General features: G+C 43.7%; 4 protein-coding genes across 4 annotated transcripts; 2 read left to right on the top strand and 2 right to left on the bottom strand.

Moving 5' to 3' along the window:
• Positions 1–430: 430 nt before the first annotated feature.
• Positions 431–8,891, bottom strand: lonp1 (lon peptidase 1, mitochondrial; the record flags this gene model as incomplete). The annotated part of the gene is made up of 18 exons (XM_083672257.1): positions 431–1,212; positions 1,609–1,773; positions 2,116–2,339; positions 2,791–2,956; positions 3,751–3,891; positions 4,149–4,265; positions 4,367–4,489; positions 4,687–4,774; positions 4,875–5,053; positions 5,263–5,401; positions 5,705–5,925; positions 6,109–6,192; positions 6,332–6,461; positions 6,610–6,671; positions 6,855–7,143; positions 7,424–7,543; positions 7,713–7,801; positions 8,334–8,891. The coding sequence occupies 18 exons, from the start codon at positions 8,889–8,891 to the stop codon at positions 1,063–1,065; spliced, it is 3,045 nt and encodes a 1,014-aa protein (XP_083528383.1). The 3' UTR covers positions 431–1,062.
• A 1,689-nt stretch (positions 8,892–10,580) lies between these two features.
• Positions 10,581–12,074, top strand: larp6b (La ribonucleoprotein 6, translational regulator b; the record flags this gene model as incomplete). Its single annotated transcript, XM_083671575.1, has 2 exons — positions 10,581–10,790; positions 10,932–12,074. Exons 1-2 carry the CDS (start codon positions 10,749–10,751, stop codon positions 12,072–12,074), a joined length of 1,185 nt encoding a protein of 394 aa, XP_083527701.1. The 5' UTR covers positions 10,581–10,748.
• A 1,060-nt stretch (positions 12,075–13,134) lies between these two features.
• On the bottom strand, positions 13,135–15,938 carry vmac (vimentin type intermediate filament associated coiled-coil protein). The gene is made up of 2 exons (XM_083672285.1): positions 15,544–15,938; positions 13,135–15,309 (listed from the first exon to the last, which is right to left on the bottom strand). The coding sequence occupies exons 1-2, from the start codon at positions 15,732–15,734 to the stop codon at positions 14,946–14,948; spliced, it is 555 nt and encodes a 184-aa protein (XP_083528411.1). The 5' UTR covers positions 15,735–15,938; the 3' UTR covers positions 13,135–14,945.
• Positions 15,939–16,221: 283 nt separating this feature from the next.
• ndufa11 (NADH:ubiquinone oxidoreductase subunit A11) lies at positions 16,222–18,154 on the top strand. The gene is made up of 4 exons (XM_083671349.1): positions 16,222–16,349; positions 16,896–16,988; positions 17,400–17,522; positions 17,966–18,154. The coding sequence occupies exons 1-4, from the start codon at positions 16,271–16,273 to the stop codon at positions 18,076–18,078; spliced, it is 408 nt and encodes a 135-aa protein (XP_083527475.1). The 5' UTR covers positions 16,222–16,270; the 3' UTR covers positions 18,079–18,154.
• Positions 18,155–22,667: the final 4,513 nt, after the last annotated feature.

The following is a 22,667-nucleotide window of genomic DNA, read 5'->3' as shown; positions in this document are numbered from 1 at the left end:
AAGAAACGACAGCCTATAACTGGTCTGACAACATTCTAATGCATCATGTAACATCAACCAGAATCACTATTCCTTTCACTATTTAAGCTAGATGCATTAGGATACAGGTCACTAATTAATTGTTCTTTTGAGACCACGTGTACGTGTCTAAATACTGCATAAATGACAGCATCCTTTTTGGGTGAATGCCTCAAGTGTTGATGGCATATCAGATATTATGTCAAAGGTGTGCATGCAGATGGCAAAGCATGCTGGGGTAGTGCACCATGGCTACAATAGTTAAAACAATCGGGAATTAAGATCAGGCAGTACCCCATACTCTTCACACGAGGTGCATCAGTTATCTACCTGATAACTGATGCACTGGTCTTGTCAGATAACCAAATAGAAACAGAATAACAAGGTGCTGGAAGCAGGATCAGAGAAAAAACACAGGACTCAAGTTTGTTTATTTCTGCAGTTATATTAATTGCAACATACATATTTGGTAAATAAAAAAGAAGGATCTATTAGTCTAGGCTGCGTAGCAGCAACATCATGACCCCAACTCTGTGGTGGAGGTTTTGGGGATCTTCACTGTTCTCCTGTTGCTCCTGGCAGCCCATTGCATCCCCTGTCTGAGGCCTACTGTACTTCAACACACATCTGCTCTGCCAGTGTTCCAGACTCCAGTGATCAGCTGTACAACTCTCCACATGATACAGAGCTCGCCCACAGGCAATGTGAGTGTTCCAGACACAGATTCTTCCCAGATCAGCAGATTTTCATAACGCCAGGAGAGGCATTTGACGTAGCATTTCTCTGTAAAGATCATACATGTGCCGAATCTATGTATCTCAAACACGCTCATTAGTTGGGCATTCGAACAGCAAGTGAATGTACTACCAAAGATTAAAACAAATCACTGTTGAGAGCCCTGTAATGTTCTGGTTACAATGTTTGAATGTTCAGGCCTCAAAGCGGACATATCCATGATCAGTCACTGTCCCTCACCAGTAACAGAGGGACCTGCTCAATTTGCCAGTGTCAGTCTCATAGCTTCAGCCAGTGCTTGGGTTGGCATCACTGCTGTGGAAAAACGATGCCGTACATCTTGCTGTAATGATCAACAAAATGCACCTCCAGCCCTTCTGTGATGTAGTCAGGCAGGTCAGAGAAGTCCTTCTTGTTCTCTGCAGGTAAGATGATACACGTCACCCCAGCACGCTTGGCCTGGACAAGGTGGAGAGAGGAAGGGAACATTGAGAGTCAATATGATACTGTCTGCTGCTATTAAACCATTTCAAATGATACTTGAATGGCATTATGCAAAACAATGGGGATAGATTTGCAAGTTACAGTAATTCACATATTACTATAACAACACCTCACAGGTTACTGAAATGCACAAATTAATGTGTCCAAATGTATACTATGTTCTGTCATGTATGGATGTATTCCAATGTATTTCTTCTTTCATACAAATGGCAAATAAACTTGAATGTGGTTGAAAAACTGCTTGGAAAGCTCATTTCTCCCACCAAGGCCAAATAAAAAGTGTTTTGTTGTTTGTGGAAGAGTGTTGTGGTTGTGAGTCTGAGTGGTTTGTAGAAGAGCAGTATGACTCACAGCAATGGTCTTCTCCTTGATGCCTCCCACAGGCAAGATCTTCCCGGTCAGGGACAACTCGCCGGTCATGGCCACATCCTGACGTACCGGCGTGTCGGTTGCCAGGGACAACAGTGCTGTAACGATGGTGCAGCCTGCACTAGGCCCATCCTTGGGAGTAGCACCCTGTAAACAACACCACAGGGTCAATACCATCACCTTCAAACAAACACACCACTGGGGTCAATACCATCACACCACAGGGGTCAATACCATCACTCATTTCTGCTTTTGCACTTCTGGTTAGACGCTAACTGCATTTCGTTGTCTCTGTACTTGTACTCTGCACAATGACTACATGTATGTATGTATGTATGTATGTATGTAATGTACTATGCGTGACTACAGTGTTCCTACTTTTCGTTTCAGGGACGCCAACATTTGGGTGAAGAAGAAAAAACCCCACCACTGCAGGTCTTAGTGTTTTTCCTTCTTCTAAGTAACTAAGTGTCAGTGTTGTGACCTCACCTCAGGCACGTGTAGATGCAGGTGTGAGCCGTTGAGGAAGTCGTTGTCAGGCTGCTGCTGCATGAGGAAGGCTCTGGCGAAGGTAAAAGCTATCTTGGCGCTCTCCTTCATTACATCTCCCAGCTGCCCCGTCACTTCCAACGACCCCTCTTTGGGGCCGTCTTTGTCAGCCGTCTTGTTCTGTGGACGCCGCAGCAATGTCTCGATGAACAGGGTAGTGCCGCCTGTTGGGTGGTGAGGGAGGGGGGGTGGTGGGGGAGGGGGGGGGCAGACAGGACTATGAGATCACAGCGCTCTATATACTCATGTATCCTATGTGATGTTCTCAATGGACTGTTTCAGTTCTACTTGCAAGGTGCAATTCACACTGATTCCATTTGAATGCATTGACATCTGTGTGTAATAAAGTCAAATCCAGAACACTTCTCAATTAGCCTACATAATTTATTATTTGATTGTTCTATTTTGTTAATATTTTGCTTTTTGTAATTTTGTTGGTCATATTTTGCTTACATATATTGTTGTTTTTTATGTCCCATGCACCAACCCCACCAAGTCAATTTCCTGTATGTGCAAATATACTTGGCCAAATAAAATAATTCTGATTCTGATTCCTACCCCAACCTGTCTCTCTCTTTCCCTCCCCCCCACCATACCCTTTTCTCCCTCTCTTACCCATAGCTGTCCAGGCCAGTCCCATGACAACGCCTGGCGGTGTGATATCATACATCCTGTCCACAGTGAAGATGGGCTTCCCTACGTAGTCCTGCAGGTTGTCAGGGGAAACCTGCACTGCAGTCTCCTCCCCGTTCACGATGCGGAACGCCACCTTCCGGAACACCTATATATACACACACATATTACACAACCATTTGGGGAATAAAGATTAGACTGATAAGTGTTGAATAGCATCATGCTGAGTCTGATGGAATACGTGGAGACATATTAGCCACACTGTACCTTAACAGCATTGTCAGTATATTCAATCAATACTAGGTAAACATGTTTAGTTGGTAACTGTGCATTTATCTGTTTAAATTAAAATTCTACCCTTTGGATTATATCTGATCCAAATCATTTATGACTGAGGAGTAACGTAGTTACGATGTGGTGAAACATAGAAACAGAGTTAGACTGTGATGAGGCAGATAGAGAGAGGTTAATAGCGATACAGCAGATGACAAGTCAGACACTGAGACAGAGTTCGGCTGCGATTCTGAGAAAGGGAGTGATATAAACACGTCACTTACCCTATGTTCTCTTCTATACTATCCCTCTACTCTTTCCCTACTCTCTCTCTCTTTATTTCTCCACCTCTCTCCCTCCACTAACTCTTTCTCCCCCACCCCAACCCACCCCATCTCACTCTCCTCCTCTCCCCTCCCCTCCCTCCCTCCCTCCCTCTTCTTCTCCCTCCCTACCTTCCTCTCTCCCCATCTCCCTCTATTTCTCCCTCCCTACCTCTCTCTCTCTCCCCCTCTACCTTCCACCCTCTCCCACCCACCCCTTTCCTTCACCCACCTCTCTCTCTCCCCACCTCTCTCTCCTCCTCCTTCTTCTTCTTCTTCTTCTATGTAAACACAGTTTTGAAAACACAACAATGCTGTGATGTGGCAAACATTGAGACAGGTTCACCTTCTCCACTTGTTTCTGTAGGTTCCTGACCCCGCTCTCTCTGCAGTACTGTCTGATGAGGAGGTTCAGAGCCTCAGAGGAGATGCTGGTCGTCTCCTCATTCAGACCACACTGAACCCTCAGCTGAGGCACCAGATACCTCTGTCAGTTAAAGAGGGGGAGAGAGATCAAACATTCAGTTACAGCACTGACATAGAGATATACATTTACTGTACAGCATTCACTTAGAGATACAAATGACTCCATGTTTGATGTTAGGTAGGGTGGCGTGGGTTTTTATTTTATTAAATAAAATCTGAATCTATGAGTGGCTTTCGGATGGAGCAAGAGCCACACGTTACCTCCGATTAATAGAACCTGCGTAGAGAGTATAAGGTCATCAATAGACATAATTTTACCTCAGCGATGGCTAGCTTCTCCTGGGCTACGTATCCAGACACATTGATCATCTCCATACGGTCTCTCAGAGGCTCAGGGATAGTGTCAGTCACATTGGCAGTACAGATGAACAGAACCTGGACCAAGAGGACAACAGTAGAGTTATTGTAGGTGGTCTGGTCTGAAGTGCGCACACCAGGCTTGTAGACCACTTTAATCTTCAATCGCAGCAGCCTACCTTGGAGAGGTCCACAGGCACATCCAGATAGTGGTCCAAGAAGTTGGCGTTCTGTTCCGGGTCCAGAAGCTCCAGCAGAGCTGAAGAGGGATCACCCTGGTAACCACGGCCTATCTTATCCACCTAGAACAAATACATGATATTCATCACCTTCATCAACATGACAGAAAACACCATAGATCTGTTTGTACAATCACATAGGCACAGAGGCCATCACCAGGATCACATTGATGCAAATCATGTGAAAGTTCTGTACTGTATATAACTCAACCACAACTGTTTTTGACGCATTTCTGACCATGAGGGATCACGACATTTACCTCATCAATAAGGACCAATGGGTTTTCTGTCTTTGTCTTCTTCAGACATTGAATGATCTTTCCAGGCATAGCTCCCACATATGTTCTCCTGCAGAGACACGACACAGAATATCACACAATGAGTAAACACATACAGTAGTGTTGGAATAGGGAAATAAGTGTTGTCGTGATGAAAAGTCATTACCCACCTATGGCCTTTGATTTCAGCCACATCTGTCATCCCGCCAACACTGAAGCGGAAATACTCGCGGTTGAGTGCTCTGGCGATGGAACGTGCGATACTGGTCTTTCCTACACCAGGGGGCCCGTAGAAACACAGGATCTTCCCCTGGGTCGAACCTCGTAGCTGGCTCACAGCAATGAACTCCTGCAGGAGGGGAACACGGGTGAGGGAAATGTAATGGAGAGAGGACATTTGGGGATCTCAATAGAATTGTTTCAACGTGACACTAAACTACTTCCAAATTTCTATTTTCACTCACAACCTAAGAGGGGAAATGAAAGTTGAGCTCCAAACTGTAACCTCGGTCTGATTCAGACCGTAACCATAGTGATCCTACCACCCAGTCCACTCACCAGAATGCGCTTCTTGACATCGTCCATCCCATAATGGTCCTCCTCCAGCACCTCCTTGGCCCGTGCCAGCTTCAGGTTCTCCTCACTGTTGACTCCCCAGGGCATGGAGGTCAGCCAGTCCAAGTAGTTCCGGGTCACACTGCACAGTCACAGGAAGTCAAGTGAATAAAGGCAAAACACTAGGCAAGTCAGAATTGTCAACAAGCAAGCTATTCAGGGAAACACTATGTGCCTAAGACCTCAATTCAATCAATTTCAGATAAAGGCAAATCATAATGAGGGTTCACTCAGAGTTTTCATGCTGTAAGTCACATGTCACTTTTAACGCAGTCAGCACCTCCCACATTGTCAACATTCAGGGGTAAACTGGTGTCTTTAGCTGAAATTGATGGAATTGTTTAGAATTCACAGGTGAGGCTAAAGTCCTGTAGACGCCACTGACTTGAACTCGGAGGAGTGGTTGTCCAGCAGGCTGAGTTTGTTCAGCTCCTCGTTGATGACCTCCATGATGTGCACGGGGACGATGCGGTCCTTCAGACGCTCGCGGAACTTCTCCTCAATGGCGTCCTTGTCCTCCTTCTCCAGACCCAGCTCCTTCTTGATGATCTTCAGCTGCTCCTGCAGCAGATACTTCCTGTGGGTCTGTTTGATCTTCTCCTCCACCTGTGGAATCGGGGAGGGGTGGGGTGAGGGACAGGAGTGTCAGCACTCATTGGAAAGTCAATGAATAAGGAAAAATCAGCACTGAAGAGAAAGGCAAATGGCAAGGAAATAAGTAATGTCTGCAGCTCTGATTTGTTGCCAAAGTGATTTATTGAGACACGCAAGGGGAAAGAGTTTGCTTACCTCCCTGCCCAGTCTCTGCTGCAGTTTACTGAGCTCATATTCTTTCTTAAGTAGCGACAGAGCCTTGTAGAGACGTTTGGGAATCTGTGGAGAGATGAACAGGATAAATATCATCCTCAAAAAGACTGTTAAGAATTGTCATACTTATTTGACCCCTGTAGGACTTCCTTGTTTGGATAAAAGCAAATGATGAACAGAGATATAATAAACCCCGCCCTCTTACATTGGTCTCCTCAAGGACGTCCTGCAGCTCCTGTGACTCCGCCCCTGTGAGGGCGGCACCCATGTCACTCAGGTAGATTGGGTTGTCCACCACTCTTTGTCCCGCCTGCATCATCTGAAGCACTGACTCTCTGGATACAGACACATTTACCTGTTAGTCATCTGGCAGATGTTCCTATTCAGAGTACAATGTGTACATTCAACTCTGCCTGGAACAACCACATAATATGAGCATTGAAAGTTAAACCTTCTGGGCAAGATTTGTAAAACTGCCTCTACCTGTAGAGTGGGTTGAGGGCGATGATATCACGGATGGTCTTGACAATCTCTGCTGTCAAGGCCTTGGTGAAGAAACCAGAAAATGTTAATGTTCACTTAACAGTCGGGATGTGCCACTGTGAAAGGTGATATTCATTCAACTCGTCATGTGATATTGATATTGTGTACAGTAGATATAAGTACTGCGTTTAATTTATTTATTAGTGAAATAAAACAGGACGTTATATTGCAGCTACAGGTCCTACCTTGACCTCCTCTGTGACTTCAAACTGTTCGTGTACAACATTATCCACCTCCACCATCAGGATGTCAGAGGAAGGCAGAGGGACCGCCTCCACGATTAGCTCCGCCTCCTGCACCTTCTCCTCCATGGTCTCAGCCAGGGACGAGGGCTCCTTGCGCACGGTGCGTTTGGGCTTGCGGCGCGGAGCCTTGGGCTGGGACCCTGGTTCTGTCTCTGACTCAGAGGAGGCAGATGCTGAGGCTGAGGATGGCTCATCTGGCTCCACATCCAACTGCTTGGTGATGCGGATTCTACCAGAGCGAGGGGATTGGGATTAATGCATTTCAGTGACTGACTGGTACTCAAAACAGGCATAATTCCAAATGTAATATAATCAAATCACAAATGTACTGTATGTGAAAAGCTTGGCTTGGCTTCTTCCACACAATTGATTTGATCAATCCAACCATGGGATTGTTTAAAGTAAAAATTTGGTTCAGGTATCCAAACAGGGTCTTACAATATAAACACAATATGACAGGTGTACAGTACCTACTACTGTAGACACCAGCACACAGCCTTCCATTTTACCTTCTATGACCCATCACGATCATTCTCAGCTTGTCCCCCAAGTCCTGCATCTCGTGGATCTGTACAAAGGTTCCCGTGTTGTAGATGGCATCCATACTCTCCACCACATCAGACTCATTACTGATAGAGAGGGAGGGAGAGATTGAGAGAATTTGATTTGAATAAAATTAGACTTGAGAGGGGGGAACACAGAGAGAGAAAGAGAGGCCGAGGAGGTCAGTGCAGCCAAGATAAAATTATGGTCTGTATGGAGGGCATTTATCCACTATTTACAGTAGAATGTCCTTACGCATCATCTTTCTTCAGGAACACCCCAGCGTACGGTTGAGCCAGTCTGACTTTCCTCCGTAGCAAATCCATGAGCTGCTTGTTCTTCACCTACAAATAAATGACAGAAGATAAAAACAAGTGAAATATGTGGTTAAGTTAACTGTGTTCAGACAGACGTGTATGAATTAACATGCAAGAGACAGCAAAACTGAGTCTAAAATAATACATGTTTATTGTGAGCATACTGTTCCAGACTTATTCCAGTTGTAGGACAGAAAATGGAAATATGATAAATAAAATACAAATAATGTGTACTGGAAAATGGCATAATCAAGCACTGCTAAACGTAACTCTATTTGCAGTGTGTAGAGAATGCAATGAACCCCAGGGTTTGTGAACTCTTGGTGGCTGATGAAATCAGCTGAAATAATAGCTCGGTGCTACAGGGCTAGTATTAGCAATGAGGATTTTATAAATAAGGACTGATGCTGAAACAAAACACAAGACATATCCTCTGAAACACAAGGCTATAAGAAAGACAAGCCATTCCAGAAAGTAGAATACTATATTTTCGATATTGCATCATCCAGATGTGTCCTTGACGTCCTGGCAGTGTCAGATGATGAAATAGGTTGCTTACCTCGATAATCTTGATAAACCTTGGGAAAACTGGATTCCTACTGACGGCGATGAGCGGCACGTTGGGGAACACTTCAGGCACAAGCATGGTGGTGAGAGCTGTCATCTGGGGGGAGTTGTACGGTGTCCCTCCGTCGCCCCCCGACTCATCACCCCCAGACCCGCTGCTCTCTGATCCATCTTCCCCTGAGAAACCTGCACCGCTGCCTTTGTTGCCATACAAACGTGCCTGGTTGAAGTTGACTGGAGACGCAAAGTTCAGAAAGTTCCTTTCTCCAGCGAAGACACCAGTGACCCTGGTCCATCTGTTGAGCTTCGCCAGCCTCCCAGTACCTCCTGTCATTGATGGCGCTACGTTACCAAAGCTACCGTTGCATAATGTTTTCTTAAGGCTCGTAGAATAAGACCGTTTGCCCACTAATCCAGTCCAGCTAGATGTCTCCTTGAGTAGAGACCGTCCAGTCCCCGTTGTGAACATATTGGTATAATTTCTCGACAAGATCGTCCCGTTTCTGTATGACTGATTACAAGCACCTAGCATTCGCATGCAGGTGGCCATGTTGACTCTCGAGCTTTCTACAGCAGCACATGACCTGACTCTTCCGGTAGGGTTTGATGACGACACGACAGTCTCCACCCTCTTTACACATAACAGTGACAGTCAGATCTGAGCTCCAATAAACTCCATATAGCTCCGTTAAGGTTTCGCTTTTCGCGACTTCAAAATAAAAGCGCGAGATAAGAGATTAATGGAAAGTGATGGGATCACAATATTTTCTCTTATTTTTGCTGAAATAGGGACAAATTACCGAACAGAGAGCATACACAATTTTGATCTTTACAACTTACATATTGGTGCAATTACATTTTAGTCATTTTACACATGCCTGTTATGTTTGTAATGGGGTATGGACCGGAATATTGTACAGAAATATTTTTCAATCACCACAATTCATAATTTTTACTACTACTCTACTCAGCAGCACTTCTAAAATATTAATCAAGTGAGTTTCAATCATGAAGGGCGTTGTATGTCCCCTATGCAGTCTAGATGAGGCACTGAACTGTTGGGCCACAGTAAAACGCCAACAACACCTCTATGACACCCCTCATGGTTTAAACTCACTTGATTCATATTCTAGAAGTGCTGTTGAGTAGAGTGGTAGTAAAAATCAAGTTTAGATGAAGACAAAGGGGTGCTAATTGCTTGAACCGAGCTTCCTTGGCAAAACACTCTTGTTTACTTGGCTACATCCTATCTCATTCTAGCTTTAACTTCTTGTGTTTGGTCTGATAGATAGAAATCCGTCAAGTAAAGCATTAGTTGATTAATCTGTTCAAATAATTTATTCACTGTAAAGCCCTAATGGCTTGCCAACACACGTGACCGGCTCCTCAAATATCTGACGTAGACCAGCTACGCTATAGGTGGGGATATTTGAACTTGAGGAGTGAGTTTACCATCTCAACTCCGTTACACTTACTGCCTTATAGTACTTTACTGTGCCGTATTGTCTATTGTTTTGTTGTTATTATTCTCTCTTATTCCTATCCTTTACTTACACTACACTGTTGAGAGGTTGCTCCTCTCAAACATTCCATTGTACAGGTTACATCTGTATAAAATGTAAACACCTGGCCTCTCTTGATTGCCTCCATCGTACATGATCATTATCCAATGAGCACGTTTGATCTGTTGTGACGTATGGACATTTGGAGAGAGAAAACAAATCAAGTCAACAGGTGCGACGGAGGCTGGGCAAACGTCAGGTGAAAAAGGATACCTCAGGTAACGCGTTTGTATAATCTTTCCACGTAGGGTAGTCTAAATCATTATTGTGTAATAGCCTACAGATAATTTGGAACATTGTAGAAACATTTGGCCTGCCAGACATTTTTGTAAAGAAGTAATTTTATTTCAGCTGAAAACATGTCTTCACCCATTCTTGTGAACGCCGGACGTCTGCGATGTGGGGTGCAAATCTCGCAGACGTCACCAGACACCAAGCATCTTGGGTCGTCGTACATGGATGACAGAAGCTATGATAGTTTGGAAGGGTAAGAGTTAGGCCCATGACTGATATGCTATGAAACGTGTTTAATTGTTGTGTCTCTGCAAGAGAACAAGTCGTAAATCGATCTTTTCTAAAACATAAAAGGCCTTGGCTCACGTATATTGTATCTGAAGTCTTGTGTCCCACATTGGCCATGACTTCACATCAAATTGATCTGGTTTTGCAGGAGTTCTGCAGAGTTGACTGATGTGTTTGAAGAAGAGGACTACTGTGAAGGAGGGAACTGGAGTCCCCCAGTTGCAGACCTGAATCTAAAAGTTGTAGCGCAGCTAGAAAACTACTTTTCCAACGAGAGTCTCTCTGATGACGCTTTCTTACTGAAACACGTTCAGAGGAACAAGATGGGTTATGTCAGCCTGAAGTTACTCACCTCATTTAAAAAGGTATGGTTCATAGCTTTCATTTGATTGAATTGTTGAAATTACTTATTTATCTACAATGTGTTGTCAATATGGTCTAAAACATTGATGTTCCAGGCATGCTGGCCTTCATCAGAATCTAAATAAAATCCCCATCTTTCCTAGATCAGGGAACTGACGCATGACTGGCGAACTGTCCTGGCTTCAGCCCGCACCTCAGGTCACCTGGAGGTCAATGAGGAGGGCACCAAGGTCCGCCGGAGGGACCCGGTCCCCGACTGGCTGCTGTGTATCCCCACCAGCAAACTTCTACTAGCGTGGAACTTGCTGGGGGTGGAAGAGGACCACAATGATGAGGGGGAGCAGCAGGAGGGGGAGGAGGGGGGGAGCGTAGCCCCAATGGTGGAGGTGGGGCAGCAGGGGCTGATGGAGGCGGCCATGCGTCTGTTTGGCTCCCATGGCACCATCACCTCCCTCCGCATTCTCCGCCCAGGGAAGGAGATTCCCACGGAGCTCAGAAGGTACACCAAGAAGCACCCGGAGCTGGGAAGGAGAGTGTGTGCCGTGGTGGAGTACGAATACCTGGAGGGGGCTCGGAGGGCTTATGAGGCCCTGCAGGCAGAGAGGGAGGGCACCAGAGGGGTACGTGTAGTTCTCCTGGGCAGCAAGGGCACGCGTAAGGCAGGTGGCAACATCGAGGAGGAATCTGAGGACAGCATAGAGGGTGCCTTCTATTTCCAAAAGCCTAACTGTAAGGCCAAGCGCTACCCATACTGCTCCCTGGAGGACTCTGCCCTCTACAGCTCCTCTGAGTCTGACTTCACCCCCGCCTCGCCCAGGCCCAACCGGAGGGTGTCCAGGCCCCAGGCCCTGTACGGTAGTCCCCTGGTCATCCCCTATGTCTCGTCCTTCCCATGTAACCCCTACATGAACCCAATGTGCAGCCCTGTGGAGACCCTCCTGCCCCGTAAGCTCTTCTCGAGCGGCCTCAACCCCTCCCCACTAGCTGCTCCAGAGCTCAGCAGCAGCCCTGTCTCCAGTGCCCACGGAACCTCCAGGAGCAAATGCTCAGGGGATTCACTCTCGCTGTCCCTCCCCCAGAATAGTAGTGTGGGTTTTGTCAGGAGCCCCTGGGTCCAGCGGAGGAAGACTGCAGCCCTGGCCTTCTTTCCGGAGAAAGGTGGTCCATTTGCATCTGGGTTGCCCAAGAGGCAGCTGGGGGGTGTTGAGGTGCTTCGCCAGCCGCAGGGCCCCGATGGCACTAAGGGGTTCTACAACTCTATTGGTAGAGGGAAGATGGGTCTGTAACACTGAGGAAGTCCTAGATGGTCTCTCTACCACCAAAACAATAGTTTAGAATGTAATGATGTCATATTAAGATGTGGGAAACAAAGTGTCAAATGATATAAAAGCACTTTTTTAGTGTCAGTTTATCTGAATAAATAATTAATGAGGGGGGGGGAGCAAGCACACTGAATGAATATTGTATGTCATGACAAAATTGTAATGATGGTCCATGCTATAAAAATCTGAAATGTTGTATTAAATAAAGATTACTTTATACTGTCAGCAATTTTCTTTCTGTCTTTGTTGAATTTAATGCATGGCTTTCCTTCTCTAGTATGACACTTAGTTTCACCCTTGCCCTACATCCCCTTTATATGAGTCATACATGAATTCCTGCCTTGAAACTGCCCAGGTATCTTTACTCAGTTGTTATCTGAACTTCACATATATAATATATGCCATTTAGCTGATATCCAAAGCAACTTACAGTGCAGTGAGTGCATACATTTTTCAGTATATATGGTCAGAGTGGGATTTCACTCATGTAACTTCTATGCCACCTTTTTACACAAGTGGAGGCTGTCCCAGAACTAGTAAGTGCAAGTGCCTGAAATTACAGTAGACAGCGTGTTGATGGACGTGGCTGATCTGGACACCGAAAATGATTAGGTAGGTCTTTTTTTTCCACTCAACGTTCGCTTGTGATGCGAGTAGTTAAGATATGGTGGTAGGGATGCCAGAATGACTAGTCACACAGCCATTGAGGCACTTCTGCCTCCCATGTGGTGTTTTGAGGTCAATGCAAGTCTAATATACGTATGTTTTAGACTGGGCTGAACTGTATTCTGGACAGATCGAAGCAGATTTTTCAGCAATATTGTTGGCTGTGCATCAAGCCTTAAAGAAGAAGTGCAGTGTGTTATCCCTGTGTTAAGGCAAAGCAATGACACTGCCAGGCTCTTGCCTGTCAGCCCCTAATTTGGGCATTAGAAATCAGTGCCGAAAAACACAGTATATAAATAAATAATTTATTGATGTTGCAGAGAATGCAGAAGTCTTGATTATAAAAATCACATTCCACATTGAACCCAAGAACCCTTTTCTCAGAAAATAGCATTTCTTCATTGACTAGGACAGTTCTATATTTACAAAGCAACGCAGAGGCAACACACTTGACACTCAGTTGAGGCAAACTGAGCACATGCTGACGCCCAGGTAAAAGGACCCCAATGGTAACAGCATAATCATTATCATGCAGTGTATTGAAAAACACAGCGCACATGTAACACAATCAATAAAGCCTTCGCTATTTGAATGAATGAAAATGTAAGTCATACTTAAAACTGGCATGGGGTGAAGTTGTCACTAGGTGCCGATCATGGATCAGTTTTTAGTTTTTCCCTCTCATGGTTAAGGTTAGGGTTTGGCGAGGGACAGCTAATCCTAGATCTGCACATAGGGGGCAACTTCATCATAGAACTACTAAAGCACGTATGTGATATTGCCTTCATAATGACGAAGCTAACGAACGCTACAGTCTCACTACAACAACGACATGACCGAAGTTACTGATTCAAAATACAAATAAAGTTAAGTTTTTTTATTCTGAAAACCTCTACCACTATGAAAAATAGACCACTATCTTTTTAAGTTAGTTACGTTTTTAAGACACCTCCGATAGAATGTGGCATACATAGCAAATCATCTCTTGTAATATAACTGTAACAGTGATGCAAACTTCAGATTTGCATAGACTTTGCTTCACTGAAGCAAATAATGACAGCGAAAATAGGCTAGACCACATGCAAGTGATCAATGCAATGCCATAAAGACTAGTATTCAACCCCGATTTCAATAGCATGTGTAAGTGACCTAATAAACCTAACATATCCTAAACCCAATTGAAGACAAAGTAACAATTAACCTTTTGGGAATGCTTCTAAATTGTAATCACATTTTCTATAATATGTATATGGAATAGCCTTTATGGTCGGAAGTAAAGGTTTTGGTCTCAACTAAAACACAAAAACTATGTTTATCACAATCCTATTGATAAGTACAGGATGTGTTAGTTCATTTAATCTACATCAAAATCCTACTATGGTGACCAATAAAACACCTATCGTGTCATAGATGCATCATGAACAACCATATGCATTGTGATTGCATGGAACAAGTGTAACATTCCCTGTAAACCTCAAACATTCCAATAATCATCCAATAATTAACAATCTTTAAGATAAGGTGTAAGAGTGAAACAAACTCATTTCGCACATACAGTAATCACACTGCATTGAGTGGAGTAAAACTATCCTATAATTGCCTGAGCAACAGATTACCTTATACATGCTTGTTTTTGAAACTCTTGACAGATCCTGTTAAAAAATATTTACAAGGGTTAGCCTACATGTCCATACAGTACAAAAATATACAGTAGAGGTTGAAATGACACCTGGACAGATATGAGAGGCATGGATTTGAATGGGATCAAGGCAAATTAGTTTTTCTGACTCTACTTGGTTATATCAAAGGCTTCAGAGCATAGCTCCCCAAATACCCCACATTCATGTCATGGTAACATTGGTTGAGTCATGATCCCCTTAATAAACACACAGAACTAGTTTAGTCCTATGAAGAGGAGAGCGTCTTTGTGTTCCAAATGAAAATATCGAACCAAAGAACACTCTCCTCTTTATCATATTGGATTTTGCCTTTATGAGCCTCTCTCCACCTGGCTTTCTTTCAGCACTGTAATAAAAATGACCTGATGACTCATGCCTCCATCAGATGACTCTCTTACAGGAACCTTAGTTCCTCTGACCTTTAGGCTTATACCCAGAGTCACATACACACATATGAACAAGACAGTCAGGTGTAGGCCTATTACTCTGGCTATACCGTCGTCCCAAACACAATCTCATCCAGCTCCTGATCGTCCATGTCATCTTCGCTGAGGGAGAAGTCCTTATGGTTGGAGATGCGGTTTGGACTACAGTTTGACTCTCCGTCCATGAGGGATGTGTTGACGGTGGGCTCGCCACCCATCCCTACCCCGATCACGGGCCCCAATCTCTCTGCCTCTGCCATGTGGGACAGCATGCTGTCCAGCAATGGTCTGCTCTTACAGATGTTGTCAAGCAGCTGGCAGCGGTGCTGCAGTTGTCCCATCACAGCATCTTTTTCTTTCACCATGTTCTGGAACCTCTGGATGGTATCCTCTGACCTACAGAGCTTCTCATGGAGGTAGGAGATCTCCCTTGACGGAAAGACAAGGACACATTTAGTTAGTACAATACTGCAAAGACAACACACACACACACACACACACAGTTTTATTTTGGTGAGTTGTCTGTGGTCTCATCATGAGCAAATTGCAAATAAGAAACAGCTAGCCTCCCATAGAGAGCCTTTCTGATTTGTCAGCAAGTCACAAATAGTGGGAGGGCTTCACTGGCAATGGCTGAAGATGAGGCTAATTGCCATCACTTACTTATCCTTGGCCTCCGTTATCTCTTGTGTAGCAGCCCTCAGTTGCTCGTCCTTCCGAATGAGGCTCTCGGCTTGCTCGCGCACGGTGTTCTCTGCGGCCTCGAGCCGCCGCTCCAGCTCTGCGACCCTCCTGTGCAATGCGGCCAGGTGTGCGTTCGCTTCCCGAATTTGGACCGGTGATGGAGAGGACATGTCACACGACTACCTCGGCCAGTATCACCCAAAACAGACAGCTTCACGACACGTCATCCCTACAATGTGTACTATTTGGAGCCCATTAGATAGCTATTCAACAACAGATATCATTCGAATTACAAATGATGAACCAGTCCCATTGCCAAGTTTGCTATTTGCAATGTTTTGAAATCTGAAAAACATATGGATAGGCTAACTTGAATGAACTTCGCAACAATCTTGTAACCTGTGGATTATCTACTGCCCCGGAAACAGTAGTGTTGACAGCTGCAAAGGAAAATGCAAAACATATTGTCACTGTGTAATGTTGTAAATGCATTGTATTATGCATACTTTATATTATGCTATAAATTAGAAATAATCGTTGGCTATCAAACAACAGAAAGCTACCGTTACCTGTCAGCAAACTCATCTTGACAAGAGCTTTGTTTGGGAAACGTGTATCAATAAAGTTTTGCATTATCAATTCTCGTCTGCCCCTACCATCTCGCGGTATAGGCACTGTTGTCTGTGCCCTTGATGTGAAATCCAAAATGGGTTACTGGGATCTACAAGAGGGGAAAGATTGTATTGAGAAAACATGGATCACCACCAAATTGGCCACAGCTCTGGGTAAACCTTACGTGAAGGAAAACATTGCAGAAGTTAGCACACTGATGGCATAGAACAGTAAAGGTAGACCTACCCATAACCGGGTAGCTCAGCGAGCTAGCATTAGCTTGCTAGCCAGCTAGTTGAGTCTGACATCAAGAAATGGATTGTTTGCTGCCAGTATCTTCTAATGTCAGTGTCGTAGTGGATATTGAAATTTAAATAATATTTTCAAGATAGTTACCTTATACGTACTTCTACATCTGATGGAATTGGGGGGTAGCTATGTCACCCTGGGTCAGCTTGCAACAACTTAATCCATCCATCAGCTAGCCCAGTTATGACTTGGTCCATGGGTATGACCGTTTGTTGTTAGAATGTTGACAGCTAGGCTAGCTGTGTTTGTCATATAAGGGGCCAGGCCACAGTGGCATGTACCATACCATGAAGAAATGTAAACACTTGACATTTGGTGTTGATTTGGCTTGATTTCTTTACATTGAGAACTACATTGAGAACTTATTACGGGTCAAATTGAATTTACAGCATTCTTCTGTTTACTTGCAGGGTTGGTGGGCTCAGCCTATCACATCGTGGCATTCCAGCCTGATACGGCCTTGCAAGCTGTCCAGAGAGCGAGTAATGCCACAATGACCATGGGTATGTATCAAGTCTTGTGTATGTTGGACTAATCATTACCTTGAAGGCTTGCTGTCCTGAACTCGACATGTTTCTAAACAGCTAGCTATCCCTTTTCCCCTTGGCACCAGTGCCAACATTGTAGTTATAGCACAATATGTGCTGTCTTTAATGTAGTCTGTCAGAACCCTTCAGAATCCTGCTGTTTCCCCGTGTTGGCATGCAATGTTGACTACCGGGAGTCCAGGATGCTGACTATACATCCATTAGTAACTTGTAACTCTGAATTTAGTTAAGTCTGCCAAGCAAATGGGGGTTGTGTGTTTGGCTATGTTTTATCTGCTCTGTGAACAGGTGCAGGGGCAGTTTTGATCATAAATATAAGTCATAGAATGCTCCTTTAGTCTAATTTGTATTCCCCTCCTTTGACAGCTGCCATGGGGGCGATCTTTGGACTGACCACTTGTCTAGCTGCACAGGCCCGGGATGCTCCTGACGACCCAGTCAACTACTTCATCGGAGGCTGTGCATCGGGAGTCATCCTTGGAGCTAGAAGTGAGTATGGTACAAACTTGGGCCCTTTCCTAAAACAACCCCCTAGCCCCTACTCCCATAGACACTTGTAGACCTGAAAGGATTCAGAGGGCAAGGTGGAGCTACTACCGTCTCGCTAACACCTTTTCAATTCTGCCATATCTAAGTGTCATATATAAGTGTGAGGCTGCATTTCATTACAAGTCACCTTCCCTTCTGCACCATCTGCAGATCTGAGATGACTTGGTATCGCAATAGCACCACATAGTTTTATCTATTGCTTTCACCGATACAGTTTTATGAGGTCCATGATCAGCAGTGAGCAACGGCAGTTGGGGGAAGACAGGTTTTTGGAATGATTACAACCCTTGTCCCTTAGATGTTTGAGTGATCTATCTTCGGATCTATCCTCTTAACTCGATTTCACTTACAGTTTATTTTTCGATGTCTGCTTGATTCTGCAGCTCACAATGCAATGACAGGCACATCAGCATGTCTTGCATTGGGGACACTGGCTATGTTCACTAAGGTGGGGAAGATGGAAGGCTGGAGATTAGCAGGCCCACCTCGGATGTGACCATCTGGATGGGAACGACTATATGTTGACATGTATATTGTATATTAAATATTCCACAAATAAACGTTTAAAAGTGTTTGGTGCTTTTGACATTGTGTGTACTGTAATTTCTAATTTCAGCCAGAAGGTGGAGACATAAGACAATGTTTTGCACCGTTAGATTGTATCGTAATTCAGTCAGGTTAAGCAATTAACAGCTGAAACTGATTCAAATTACATTACATGGTACAAATAGGACGTTTGAATAATATGAGCAGTCTTGTTGGTGTTTTTTTTACGGAAGACTTGGCATATACTATATTATTTCAAACAGTGTTATGTATGATAGAGTTATAATATGCGTCTGTGTAATCACTTGTGTCAGCCATATCGATCGTGTTTGCTTTGAGCATGACATGTTATTTATAGGCCTTAGTCTCATCAATGCACCAAACAAATACATACTAAAACATTTATAGCAGTTGGCAACATGTTAGATTGTTAACACATGTGACCGTTGAGCAAATGATGTATTTTCAACTTGTCCATACATCGGTTGCCAACATCGGTGCAAAGGATTTATTGGGAACTGTGGTGTAATTAAACTGATTGCCTGAATTTAATGAGAAGATTTGAATATCCTCGTCCTTTCCAGTCTTTTAACTCTACAATGGGGAAAGAGACTGTCACCGGAAACCTCAACTACAGCCCTCATCTGGATTGGTATTCTGGTTTTCATCTGGACTTCTTGGCACTACGTCTATCATCTAAGAAGGCCTTATGTGCAGTTGTCTTATATTGAAAATCTGCCAAGAAAATAGAGTAACATATACCAAGAGAAATAGGAGATGCTGTGTAGGTGTTGAATGTTTAGGTGTTGGGTGTTTAGGAAACGGCTACAAGTCTGTTTCTCTGCCTCTGATGAAATAAGTAGTATTATCCCCATTTTTCGTACAACCTTGGTTTCATAACATTTGGGAGGATTTTAGTAAAGGATTGAAGGCATTAGATGACACACACTGATAAGAAAAAAAATCCCATTGAGCTTTTTCTCAATGAATCATTCCAATAAAACAGGATGTTTAACCAATACACAAATGTGCTTTTGTTGTTTGGTTTATGTCCGCTTGTTTTAAGCCTCTCCTATTCCTCAGTATAACAGGATTGAGAGTAGCAAGAACAATCAGATGAACTATGTAGACGAACTCTTCCCCTATTCAAGGAATGAATTATACTCACCCCTGTACCCAAGGTAGATAACAGAGACAGCTCTTTAAAGAGAATCCCATTCCCAGTGTATATGTGACTCAGCCTGGAATGTGACCAGAAGTAAACGGTCATTCCCAGTTTGTGAGTCAGCTACTGTGACTCAGAGCTGAAGACCCCCACCACGCCCTACACCCCCTCATCATACCTGGGACCTGGTACAATACTTAGAACATTTAAATGTAGAGGCCTACATTTGTTATCTTATTATCCCCACCTTTTCTCTTTACTCCTGAGTACTTATTTTGAGGCACTTTGAGTTACGTTCTATGTATTGAATATGGGAATATGCGATGAAGGAGCTACAGGATATTAATAAAGTTCTTCTTCTTCTTGTAATTTTTATGACTACACAACCCGCTCTATTTGGTAACTTGCATTCCACTACTAAAACAAGGTGAACTAGTGTAAACGATTCATAGCATCACTGTTTACACTTTGGGGTAATTACATACAGCCATGTAAAGAACGTACAGTACCATTTTGCCTGCCCATGGCTAGGAGGCTGTGACGGAGAGTGATGATCTGTATTGTTTATTAGACAGATTATTCTCCACAGTGGCACCTAGAGAGATTAGGATGAAGAGTCAGGGGTGGTCTCTGGTCTGGCACAGGGGTCACATGGTATAGGAACTTAACAGGGGATTAGGGCCTTTTACAGTGCCAATTACAAATCACCTCCTTGGCAGCCATTTTCTAGCATTGGCGAACAAGTTAGACCACCTAGTGCACTTTAGTATTAGCAGGATGGTGAGCTAATGGTGTTTTACTGTTATACTGTAAGTGTGATGCAGCCCACCAAACTGTATTTTAGTGTTATGGTGGAGCACATAAACACAATGAATGAGATGTGAGAAACAGCTGCATCTTGTTTTGTTTTCTGAGGTCACCAGGAAGGACAATAGAGGATGATTAAGGCATTTGGAAGTAGATTCTAGGGTGTTTGTCTTAGCTTTCATTTCAGACATTATAGGAGAGAAGGGGGAGAGAAAGAGGGAAAGAGAGAGAGAGGAGAGGGAGAGGAGTAAGGAAGAGAGAGGGGAGAGAAATAGGGGGAGGGGAGAGAGGGAGAGAGAGAGTGGGAATGAGGATAGAGAGAGAGAGAGAGGGAGAGAGAGAGAGAGAAAAAGAGAGACCAAGAAAATCCCAGGCACATGACTGGGAAGGAGACACAACAATGATCGATCGAGCACTTTGGAGTTGGCTTAGAAAGGCAGGCATGGGACCAAATTCACTGTAAGCAGGTTGTCCATCAGTAGTAGCTCTGAGAGTTGTGATTATCCATCCAGCTACTTGGTACAGTAGATGACCCTCGTTCAGACCCAAAATCACATGCCCCTTCAGCCTGGCTTTTAGTAATGAGGGGTGAAGCGAGGTTAGGATGACGGGTAGAAGTGAGGACAGGAGAGCCACGTGGCTCAGGTTCCTTCTGCTAATGGCTACATGGGTGTTAATGCAGGCCACACTGTAGAGACATCCTCTAGCTGTCATATAATTGTAATTAATAACACCGATATAGCCTCTCAAACCATTTTCATTTTGCCTGGTACACCCAAGATGACGGACGTGGAACTGCGATGCATAATTGATATATCTATCCATCAAGGGATATTGAATTGAATGGGTATGTCTGTTCTGTGGACTCTATATCTTTACTTACAGTCACAGGCAGTTACCACATTAAGCAGTGACTGAGGGAGATCCCTTCTCACAACGCCCTCAGACCACATTAATCCCAGTGTCTATGGGATGTCTAATAAGCCTGGCTGGTGGAACACTGCCAGGACCAGGGAGGTCCAAGCCACAGACACAGATCAGACACTAAATTTAATAAGGAGCTGTATGTATTCTCTGAATCTGAGCCAATTCTATAAATCCTAAAATTTAACTCTGTAGGATTAAAGCCAATCAGGTTGAGGTAGGGAACAGAACATGATGTCATGTTATAGTGTGTTACAAGTTACAAGTTTCCTAGAGCTTCCTTCCTACTGTAGTGTACATTATACCAAAAGAAAAGCTGATTAGTTTGTTACTGTTCTAACAAGAGGCCATTAGATAGTGATGAATGACTCATTGAAAGTATTACCATTTTCTTTCAATCCCGTTGAACATTTTTATTTTGTCCATTATTGTTCATATGGACTAACTCTACCTTTTCAGTCAATCATACAATATACTATGTCATGCTTACAGGAACGTGAGAAACTCGAAACTCGTACAAATTCCAGGGGACAAGAGCAGCAAGTGCCGACAGAACAAAACACATGTTTTGAGACCACCTTAGAAAAACAACATATCAATAGCTATTAAGTGCATATTTATACTACGGTAGTAGCATCAGCTGCTCTCCAGTATTACAACCTTAGAGATAACGTGTCAGGAACCATAGGGGCTTATTCCACCAGGCTTTTAAAATAACACAGGAGAGCTCTTGGAGGTTAGAGATTGGCTGCATGTCAACACTGATTCCAACATCAATTTAGAACCTACAGAGGCAATTCAGTAAATGTTGCCCCATAAGCCTGTGTGATAACAAGTCTTCAACAGAGATGCTCTTAAGATGACTATTCAAGAGGCCTTGGCCAGACTATGCTGGTTCAAATTAAGGAGATTAAGAAAGATTTAAATTTAATCTGCATATATGTCAATTTATTTCAAGCCATTTCAAAGTACAACTTCACACAGATTGAATGTGGTGGTTGATCAGAAATGAGTTTGTGAAGTGTGTGAGCATACATTCACAGAGCACGCTCTCAAACACATTATTCAAACGTTCATATCATAAGGTTTCAATAAGCAGTAAAGTGAGTTCACACTCAGGAATTTGAGAGAGAGTTTTACTCTTGCGCCTGTCGGTATAATAAAGCAAACTCTCAGTAATTCAGTCACCACAAAAACCTCATTCCAACATTTGAGCATTTTAGAACTCTGCCAGAGAAAGATCTCATGCATACTTTTTACGTTTGATATTCAAAAATAACACCCATTTTCAAGATATAACTGCCAACAAAAACTGAGACAGCTTTGAATCAGTTACAATGATTTCACTAATCTAAGTGCAGTAGCTTTGACTCCTGAAGGACTTGTGTTGATTTCACAGCCCATATTTAATGTCTAATGTAGAGCTGTGGCTCCACAGACTGACACCACCTCTGTGCCTGCCAAGTGGAGGTCAGGGTAACAACATGGTATAAATAGAACTAACTGTCTCTCCGTTAAATGGAAAAGATAGGATGATGCTTCTGTCTTCCAACTGTCACTTTGTCGGTGAGACAGGGAACAGACTGAGTGACCTTTCTAGAGTTACCTCTCAAAGAAATATAAAGTCAGCTATACACTGTCCT

The sequence above is a fragment of the Argentina silus genome (genome assembly GCF_951799395.1).
Source record: "Argentina silus genome assembly, chromosome: 6".
Taxonomy (NCBI): domain Eukaryota; kingdom Metazoa; phylum Chordata; class Actinopteri; order Argentiniformes; family Argentinidae; genus Argentina; species Argentina silus.
This window is presented reverse-complemented; position numbering and strand designations above follow the sequence as displayed.

Coding starts and splice junctions, on each gene's coding strand:
- vmac (XM_083672285.1), bottom strand. CDS start 15,734: ATGTCCTCTCCATCACCGGTCCAAATTCGGGAAGCGAACGCACACCTG. Junction 15,310..15,543: donor ATAACGGAGGCCAAGGATAA/GTAAGTGATGGC, acceptor CTTTCCGTCAAG/GGAGATCTCCTACCTCCATG.
- ndufa11 (XM_083671349.1), top strand. CDS start 16,271: ATGGGTTACTGGGATCTACAAGAGGGGAAAGATTGTATTGAGAAAACA. Junction 16,989..17,399: donor TAATGCCACAATGACCATGG/GTATGTATCAAG, acceptor CTCCTTTGACAG/CTGCCATGGGGGCGATCTTT. Junction 17,523..17,965: donor AGTCATCCTTGGAGCTAGAA/GTGAGTATGGTA, acceptor TTGATTCTGCAG/CTCACAATGCAATGACAGGC.